The sequence below is a fragment of the Drosophila gunungcola genome (assembly GCF_025200985.1).
Source record: "Drosophila gunungcola strain Sukarami chromosome 3L unlocalized genomic scaffold, Dgunungcola_SK_2 000003F, whole genome shotgun sequence".
NCBI lineage: Eukaryota > Metazoa > Arthropoda > Insecta > Diptera > Drosophilidae > Drosophila > Drosophila gunungcola.
The window spans coordinates 4,337,848-4,348,310 of NW_026453179.1; the positions used below are offsets into that span (position 1 = coordinate 4,337,848).

Sequence of the window (10,463 nt, forward strand, 5' to 3'; positions counted from 1 at the left end):
CCAGGTCTTATCTTGGCCAAAAGACTCGCCAAGCGAGACTCTCTTATCTGGTAGTTGGTTTTCGATTTCGGTTTATTTTTTAGCTGGTTGCAGCACGTCTGTTAACGAGGGTTCTGTCTGGTCGTTGTCTGCGGTTCCGCCCCAAAATCTTCAGCCCCAAAAGTAAGTAATAGTGCCAGATAAGTCTTTGCTGATTGAGTATCACCCCAAAACCGACCGTGCCTCAATATGAAAATTCTTGCCACAGTTTCCATTACATCACTCTATTCACTTTTTTTTTTCCCCTCAATTGATTAAGCCTGTAATCTGTTGTTTTGGTGGGTGCTCGATGACAACTAGGTGCTAAATCTTTATTCATTAAAATGTATATTTTGACTAAATGAATTTCGTTTAGTTTGCTTATTTTTTTTTGAGTATAGTTAGGGCTGTAAATTTGACTAGAATTCATCTTAGTTGACAAGCGATTCACAATTACAAATTTACGCTAATGAGGTAGCGGCGGTTGTTGTCTGACTCTGATTCTTTCCAAATGGAATTTATCGAGAGTGGCCTTAAAATTAGGTTCCTTAAGTGGTAGACTGTGTTTAAGAGAGCGTCGCTAGTCCAGGCCAAAAAATCATAAAAAATTAACCTAAAATCCAATGAAGAACCCAAGATGAACCAAATAACAAGAGCGTTACGGGTTTAACTTAAATTTTAAACAGTTTATTCGTGTGGGCACACAAAAACTAATGCATAAAAATAATAAATAAATTGAGAGGTGTACTAAAAATAAACATTGGTAGTCAGAAATACTTGATGCTCTGTCCGAGGCATCTCTTCACTGGCTTCTGTTCCCCCGCGGCTTTTAATTGGACTAAAATTAGCATTCCGCTCTGTTTGTGTTGTGTTTGTGGCTTGTGAATGAATTTGTTGATAGTTGGGTTGGTTTCGCTTAGAACTGGAGACCGGCCTGGACATCGGACATGATGTTGGCAGACTTCTGCAGCTGCTCCACTTCGGTGGGGGTCAGGATCTGCTTAACCACAGATGTCACACCGTTGGCATTCAGAACGCAGGGTAGCGACAAGAACACATCCTTATCGATGCCGTGTTCGCCCTGTTAAATAGGAAATTAAATATTAAAAAAATATAGCAATACCCATAAATAATATTTTATGATAGCTGATAACAAGTTGGTTGGGAACTTACCAAAACGGAGGTGGAGACGGCGGCCACACTGCTCGTGTTGCGCAAGATGGCCGAAGCCAGGGAGGCGGTACTCAGGCCAATGGCCCAGGAGGTGTATCCCTTTAGCTTGATAACCTCGTAGGCGGAGTCCACCACCTGCTTGTGCAGCTCGTTCCACTTCTCTGGATCCTCGCCGGTGCCTAGAATGGGGTTCAGCTCACGCAGCCGCACGCCGGCAATGTTGACTCCGGACCAAACGGGCACGGAGCTGTCGCCGTGCTCGCCGATAATCCAGCCGTGGCAGGAGGTGGGTGCCACGCCCAGGCGCTGCGACATCAGGAAGCGGAAGCGGGACGAGTCCAGGTTGGTGCCGCTGCCGATCACACGGTTCTTGGGCAGACCGGACAGCTTCCAGGCCACGTAGGTCATGATGTCCACGGGGTTGGACACCATCAGCAAGATGGTATCGGGACTGTTCTGTGGGTGGAATAAACTCATTAGTTGTAGTTCCCTGAACATCTTTAAGCTGGACAAAACACCACAGAGATATATGGTTAAAAAGTCTTTAAATTTTTAAAGTTGAAAAATATATAGTTGATTTTAATTATAATTATTAGATTTATGGTTGAGAATTCTGTTCTTTAAATGAATTAAGTCCGGATATATAGGATGATTTCAAAAATCAATATTAGTTTTAATTAAATAACAAAAAGTCTGGAAACTTAAGAAATAAAAGTTTCTGCACATGCTAAACTCATTTTATTCAAAAAAGTTTATGACCCAACTTGAAAACAAACTTATGTAGCTGTGGTTTAATATATAATCAAAAACAGCTTTCAGCCGTTTAGGTTGTAAATTAAAAAAAAAGTTAAGTGTGGGGAATGAAACAAAAAAATTAACACGTTTACATGTTATTTAATTACATTTTTAACAAACTAAGTTTACCTAAGAAGCAATTTTAAATTAATTCGATAAACACTTGTTAAATATTAATCACAGGTGTTACAGAACTGTTAAGTTTTTAAACAGAATTAGTTAACCTATAAGTTATTTCAAATTAATTTGTGAATCAAATGTTCTTAAAACTTTGTTTGTTTTCTAGTTCATCAGAAATAATAAAAAGGTTTTTAAAACCGACGATTTCAGAATCTCTGTTCTGTAATTTTAAATGCCATTTTATAGATCTCAACTTACCTCCACCAGCTTGGGGATGATGTTCTTGAGGATGTCGGTGTTGCGCTGCACGAGGGACAGACGGGACTCGCCCTCCTTTTGGCGAACTCCAGCGGTCACGATGCACAGACGCGAGTTGGCCGAGGCGGCGAAATCGGTGCTGGCCGTGATCTGGGGGTTCTTCAGGAAGTTGGAGCCGTGCTGCAGATCCATCAGCTCGCCCTGCAGTTTGTCGCTGCAGACATCGATGAGGCACACCTCCTTGGACACGTTCTGGGCCAGGATGCTGAAGGCGCTGGCCATGCCGACCTGGCCGATGCCGACCACCGTGACCTTGTGCCCGGAGCTGGGCAGCACCTCGGCAACTTGGGCCAACAGACTGTCCTTAATGGCGGCCATTGCTGAGGGAGGTAAGAAAGCAAGCCCTTTAAATATCTTGTTAGGAAATCAAAAAACTCCCCCAGGGAGATTGTCTATTTGGTGGTTGTTACCCATCACGTGCCTATGATTTAGTTAAAACATTCACAATTTTTTGGGGAAACTCTTTTCCCCACACAGACACACACATACTGCTTAGTTGGCGTTCTTTAACCTTCACGAAGGTCGTATTAATGAGAAAAAAGCGACATCGCCACAACACGCAACCGGACCGAGCCGAAAACATTGCCGAAAAAATTAAATTATGATTTTTTTGCTCTTTTATATAGCAATTCATAGAGCCAACATGTGATGGTATTGGGGCACATGACACTGCCAGTCAATTAGAGTCTTCTTCATTTAATGTTGATAATATCATATTAGCCACAAATGGAATTTTTATCAGTGTACCAATGCTAAACGTTTCGAAATTAATCCCCCGATTCAGCATTAATCGTTTTATTTCTGATAAGGCCAACAGTCAGAGGTACTTCTTTGAAAGTTGACCATTTTTTATCTTATCAGTTGAGTGAACCATTAAAGCAATTTTTCCAATCAAATTATTGGCTGTTTCTGATGATTAATATTTAGACTGTAAATTACGCTTTTTATATATGTACCATAAATCGGTTTTTTCACCATGACGTATGATTGGCCTTATCACCTACAGCAAGAGTTTGGGGGGCCAAAGTTGAGCTTGTTGCTAATGTTTGCAATATAGATGGCAGATTAGATTGCTTGAGATTATAAGTGCATATTGAAACACTAATCAGTGAGAAAATATTTATATAAACATGTGGCACGTTTTTAATTAGAATCTGCTTTAGGTTGAGTGTTTTCCTGGCTTGAATTAAATTACGAGAGTGCGGTTATGAGTTCTAAAGAATTTGGGCTGGGTACAAAAAAACCCAAGAGTTCCAATGAGTTCCGCACCGCTAAGTGTGAGGTACGAAAAGTGAGGGAAATGTCACAGATATATAAAAACTAGATAATGATTTATGGCTCAGCGATCTTGGTTTATTTTTATTGGGAACTCATAGTGTTGCAATATTAGTATTGCAAAAATAAGCCATATTGTTTTCAGACAAAGTGTTTTTTGTTTTATCATGGTTGGCTATATATATATATATATGTATAAATGGTGCAGTAACTAATAGATTGATTTCTTTAGAAACTAGTAAATCAATTTCACAATATATATTCTTATACGGATTTATTATGGTTTATTTTATTTAAAATTTCCTTTTTATTAAAAAAAATCAGGTATTTAGATAGGTTTAAAATTATTTGCCACTTTTCTTTCAGTATGTAAATATAACTTAATTCTGTTCAAAATTAACACATATTTGGGTCAGAATTTTTGACTTTAATATGTATATTTTCCACCCCACTTGTTGCAAGCTGCTAAAACTTGCCTCATAATTGGACCTACGAATGACCTTCTCTCAAAGTCAAATGCGGTTGTTCCACTTTATTGGGTGGCCGACGTCACCCCGTCAAAATCTGGGAAAACAGCTGTTCACGACACGGCGCATGCTCTCAATGAAAACGAAAGTGAAAGCCAATTGTACGCCCAATTGTCAACCCCTCCCTCTTTCGGAAAACCCCGGAAAAACCGCCCATCCCACTAACGGTACTAGTGCGGAAGGCCAAGGGCGAGGTTTGAATTCGGATTCGGTTTTCGGAAAGAACGTGCACTTGTCCCTCAAAAGTTGAATGCACTTTGATGAGGCCGGAAGTTAGCCCGGAAGTTAGTTAGTTAAATACTACTAAAATCTAGAATCTCCTCGACAGTCACTTAAACTATTTTTCTAGGTGCATAATAGTTTCTGTTGCTTACTTTTGGTTTGGTTTTGATTTAAATTCACTTTTTTTCACTGGATTATTTTGGGCGCCTCTGCCTTTTGAGGTCGTCGACGTTCCGTTCACTTTGCGCGTTCGTTGCGAACTGTTTGCACTTCAAACGGACTGCTTTGGAATTTAGCTGCCGCCGCTGGATTTTGTAGCCTCCGCAGCCGTTTTTTCTCTCAATTTCTTTCTCGCTCTTTCCTCCTCCGACAGTACACTAAAAAAAAGATGCCTGTTTTTTAAAATTTTCAGGACCTTAGAAAATATATATTAAGTTGAAGAACATCTTCATTTTAAAATGAATTCTTAAACAAGAAAGTATTGTACCAATAAACAAAGCTTTAGAATGTGTCATACATTAAATACTATAAAAATATAAAAAATATATAAAAAAAAATAAAAAAAAAAATATGTAGTTTTGTATCATTGCATAAACTAACATACCTATTCAATTAAAGAAATGTAAGTTGAATTAAGCCTTTATTTAATGCTTAAATATTTTAAATATTAAATTTGTTTTATAAAACTACATAAAAAATTAATAGAATTATTGTTAATTTTTTTAATAATTATCTTTTTGTGTAAGTCTACAAAAATTCGTATAAATGATCTTTAAAATGTAGTTTAAAACTTACATATGCCGAAGGTGTCCATCTCTTTCCACCAAATTGTAACCGATTTTGGTTATTGTGAACGCTTTTACGGATATCATGGAAATTATAAAAATGTTAATTTAATTTGTTTATTCATTTTTTCAGTGTAGGCAGCTGTTTTGCCGCCTCTGCCGGCGTAGCGCCAGCTGCGTCAGGATGAATGACGAAACGGCCTGTGCGGCGTTGTGAAAGTGAGCGAGCGTTGCACTCTCTCGCTCTTCCGCCGCCAATGTTTGTTGGTGTTGCGCTCTCCAGAGTTTTTGGCTCCATTCGGCCAAGTTATTCAAGGTGACCTTTGCCTGTACCGCTGGTTTTCCTTATACTTTTCCTCTATTTATAGCCGACACGTTTTTGGGTTGTTTTCCGGGACTATGATGTGGGTGGGAATGGAGTTGTCGGATAATTCTTCATTTACAGTTCTCTGTGGCATAAATTACTTTTTTGATCTTAAATTCCGAATTCGTTCGTAGTGGTTGTTTACTCAATCCTCGTGACAGCAGCTGGGGATCTGACACGTGCCCAAGATCACATATACATAGATGAACCAATTTATTGGTATGGATGTGTGCTCGGCTAATTTTGGCCAACTGCCCAGTCAGGCGGCTGCAGCGGTGGCTGCAGCGGTGGCTGCTGCAGTTAATTTGGCTAACAGATGGTCCAGATGGATTATGGATGCTACGGAAATACCCTTCACTGAGTTGACGGTATTATGTAAGCGGTGGATTAACTTAAGCTGAATAAATTGGCAATCCATGAACCTACCATATAATCCTGAGAATAACTGTTCAGTCACACACTTATTATAATTGTTATTAGTCTTGTACAAGAAAACTATAAGAAATTCATTTAATTTATATTATCTATTTGAATGGAACTAACTAGTTTTAAATTAATATTATTAAACATTTTTTGAACTTCCGAGGGACTAAAGAAAAATGTTCTAAAGTTTTTGTTAAAAAAAATTTACACAATCTAGTCTTCTATTTATACACAAAAATATCTGCGACTTAGTGACAATGAAAAACTTGAGCAATAATAAGGTTATCAAATTTTAAAATTTAATTGAAAAGTAAAAAAAAATTATTTGTTAAACATTTAGTTTAATTCGTACTATTTTTGTATAGTTTCTGCTGAACAGAGTGTGTGAATTGCATTGTAGAAAGAGAATCGCAGAGAGAATACCATGGATATCAATAGAGAAAAAAAGAGACACTATGTGAGATCCCCAGAGAGAAGGCGCTCCACCAGTTTGCCGGCGTTCGTGACCAGAAACACATTTTCCAAACTGATACTCTCAATATTTATACGCCAGTGATTCACTGCATTTTGGGAATGGCTCTCTCGATTTTCGCAACTGTGCTGGTTTAATACGTCATCATTGTCGCCGGTTGAACTTGAGCTAAATATAGGGTGGCGGGGGAGTAAAAGGGATGGAGAATGGGAGGATTATTGCTCTCTCAATGCCGCTGCAATTTAACGCAATCGTTGTGAAAGTGTCGGTGACGGTGACCCACTTTTTGAAGTGACCCAAGTCAATGTCAATGCACTTCCCCTCTTGCCGTTCAACAGTTTCCACTTCTTTTTTGAGGTCATGACGTCGCATCGCCCTTCAATTGTGAAATGCCGTTGAGAGTGAGTTACCAGTGAATACTCACATATGTATGCACTTATCGAAACTTGTTTTGCTTAGGTCTGGGTTTGTTGAACTTTTGTTTATATTTTCAGTGCTATGATTTATTTTCTGGGAATTTCTGCATGTAAGAGGCTTACGCAGCGTTAGGTTTGATAAGGCAACGTGTTAAAAAACATTCGTCAATAAACAATTCTTAGGTGCTAAGTAGTGATGATGTTTGAAACAAATTTTAATTTAATTAAAACAAAGAAAAACAGATCGATTGATACCTTAAATTGTGTAGAAAACTAATTTCACAAACAGAGGCCAGTACAAGCAATAGGAATAAAGTTTAACACCACCAGATGTTAGGATGAGCAAGTACAATTTTTTCTGTCAAAAATTATTCCAAATAAATGGAATTTATAATTTTGTTTTTTTTTTTTTAGATTTATTTAAAGTGTTATTTGAACAAGTGCTATTAAATTGAACAAACGCCACCTTTTAGCGGGTTTTAGAAACACTTAGCTCTTCAAAAGTACCACTAGAGGGCGCCAAAACGTACTGTGTAAAAAAAGTATGTCAAGTAAACACATTCGGACCATATTAGACAAATTAAATTTATCAGAATTTACCCGATCGTTCCTATGGCAGCTATAGGATATAGCCGCCCGATCGACAAAGTTTTTTGTTTTATTTACGAGTTGGAAAGTTTGAAGAATCTATATTAAAATCGGCATACAGCCGAGAGATATGTGGCCCCTGTAGGATGATCGGAAATGTCTCCTATATTAACCTCTGCAAGAGTATAATAGATAAATAAAGAGGGCTAGTAGAAAATTAAAATAAAACCACAGAGGTTATCTTCTTATAGATATACTCCTAACTTTCTGCTTCATACAAAAAAGTGAGATTTTTATTTTGGAATAGTTTGCTACACATCAAGAGGTAGTTAAACAAAGGACATTTTTTAAACAATCCATATGGCATCTAATAATAAACGTTTTTTACAAATTCTGATCAATTTCTAATAGAAGTGATTTCAAACAGTGCTTGATTTTAGGCCAATCTGATACTTTTGAACCTTCTAAAATCATTTAAGTAAAAGGCATTACTCCGATTTCGGCAATCATTTTAGCTTCCCATATTACGCAAAATGTTCGATGCATTCTCCAGATTAGGCAGTACAAACATTTCTCATGCTCTGCGCTCCCAATCTTTGGAGCTCTGCGTGCCGGCTGAAAAGTGAGAGATGCTCTGGGAAACCGATAGTGCAACTGCTGGCCAAAAAGCGACCCAAGGCGTTGTTATCAACGCAGGGGAATCTGATTAGAGACAGAGCTCGGCAACCCAAAAGTGTAAGCCAAGTGGCAGCATCCAACTTCATCGTCTGCGGATTCTCGGGAGCACGCAATCGAGGGAAGATGTCGCTGCCCCACTGCACATTAATATTCAAAAATTGCGTTTTTATGCTAATTCTCACACACAACTTTCGGTTCGACTAAATGGCCAACCTGTCGATAGATTACTCAATGACAAGCAAGAGGCAGCAGCAGCTGGAGCTGGTGAGGATGCACACTATCCAAAAGAAGAACCCACGTGCACTGTTAAAACACTTTAAAGGTGTTTTATTTTAAATTAAATCAATCATTACTTGATAAAGTTTACTAAACGTTATTGTTTTTATTATTTGAAATTGGAAATTGTGTATCGAATTTGGAACAACTATCTTAGAAAATAAATAGGTACGTATTTCTAACGAATTCAAAATAAGAAACAAACTAATTATAAAAAACTTCTAAGCCTTTAAGTTTTCACCTTGCCTTTTATATTTATTATTATAAAAATTTTTAAAAAGCCTGTTTGCATGGTAATTTCATAATTTTGTTTAATTAGTCAGAATTGTCATTGTTTTATTAATAAGATATATAAATTATATTAATTTATATATTAATTTCACTAGTTTTTCAACGTTAAAAATTTTGTATATACAAATGTAAGGTAAAAGCTTGCGGCTTTTTAAATTGATGGGCTAAGTCTAATTGATTTCTCTCTGTGTGGCCCAATTGGCTCAAGTAGCCTGAAGTCGTTGTTGTTGCTGTTCTGTCTGATGATGATCATCTTTCGGGTATATCTCGCCTTGCCATCTTTTTGGCAGCAACCATCCTTATTATTACTTTTATTTCGCCAGCCAGCTTCTCCAGTCGCGAGCCTTCAATATTACTCATACGCACCGTTGTTTATTTATGGCTAGATACTGTTGCTGCATAGTGCCGCTGATGTTGTCGTTGTGCTTTGTGTTTTTGTTGCCGGCGTAGTTTAGCAATAATTAAGTTGTTAAATTGTTGCACGTAAGTCAAGTTGGTCGGGACGGATGTCCGTCGTTCAGTCGGTCAGTCAGAGACCGCCTTCGAGTGGCCGCTCCGCTTGGTGGCTCCGCTTAATAATAATGTTCGGCTTGACTTACGATCCACGTCCTTGGGTTACTGATATATGCGATACTTAAGGTATTTATTACAAGCGATTGTAATCTCATGCCTGAATTTCTCTATACATATAAATACTTTTTTATTCTCTTTTAGCCAGCAGCAGCAGCAGCCGCATCAACATATTTATAGTCCAGGCAGTCGACTTGGTTGGTTGCTTTTTTGCTGGTGATTAGCAGGGTTTGGGCACCAGGGCATACCCTGTAATTTGCCATCTGAACGCATTAAGATGTTGCACTGAATGCTGCCTGGCAGGCAATTAATCATCTCCTCATTGCATCTCATTATCAACGTCCCTTGGCATCGCCCCCCAACTATCTGGCATACCCCATCGCAGGGTATACCCTGCATAGTTGCACTTGGAACCACGCCTCATTAGAGCCACGGCTTTGCGCCTTTTGCCTGGTGGCATCTCTCAGCGCAGCGTCCGGCGAATTATATAATACATAAACTATATCCACACACGAATACCAAGGCAGGAATGCAAGTACAGTGGAGCACTTAAAGCTTAAACTGGCACAGCATGGCTATGCATTAAGCAAGTATCCCCTCTAGCACTTCGAGAAAATTATACATTTTCAAACATGCAGTCGAATAACTAAATTAAAGACCTTTAAAATGGAATAATCTTGCACAATTAAAGTTTAAATTGACAATTTAAGATTTAATACTCATCAAGATTTCTTTGACCAAATAAAATTAATGATATTCAGACCATTTTCTAGTTATTTTTAATTAGTGTTTAGTTATTCAAAAAAAAAACGAGTGGTGTGAAATTATGGCCAACTAAGGGATTTAAAATTAGATTACATTTAAATATTTTGTTATAGTGAGATAAGATCAACCCTCAAAATTTAACTGTTTTGCTTTAGCCAAGACTTTACAAAGTTATAAATCAAACAAAACAATTATTTTAATGTTTGGGTATATTAAATGTATGTTTTATGGTGCAAGTATGTGGTGTGTGCTACGGAAGCTTGACTGTGCCTGTTTGGGCATCTCATTCCGCGGAAGACCAGACCAGTTTCCCAAGCAGCGCCGCTGCACTTGTTACGTTTTCAGCTTTTGTTTTTGTTGCATGCCAAATATGCAAAAAGCTTTGGC

General features: G+C 38.0%; 1 protein-coding gene across 2 annotated transcripts; it reads right to left on the reverse strand.

Moving 5' to 3' along the window:
• Nucleotides 1-683: 683 nt before the first annotated feature.
• Nucleotides 684-4,761, reverse strand: LOC128258590 (L-lactate dehydrogenase). 2 transcript variants are annotated; one of them, XM_052990294.1, is made up of 4 exons: nt 4,601-4,761; nt 2,365-2,744; nt 1,192-1,647; nt 684-1,099 (listed from the first exon to the last, which is right to left on the reverse strand). In XM_052990294.1, the coding sequence occupies exons 2-4, from the start codon at nt 2,740-2,742 to the stop codon at nt 935-937; spliced, it is 999 nt and encodes a 332-aa protein (XP_052846254.1). In that variant the 5' UTR covers nt 2,743-2,744; nt 4,601-4,761; the 3' UTR covers nt 684-934. The 2 variants fall into 2 exon arrangements, with proteins under 2 accessions (XP_052846254.1, XP_052846253.1); XM_052990293.1 differs by lacking the exon at nt 4,601-4,761 and adding an exon at nt 2,914-3,019.
• Between the last annotated feature and the right edge of the window lie 5,702 nt (nt 4,762-10,463).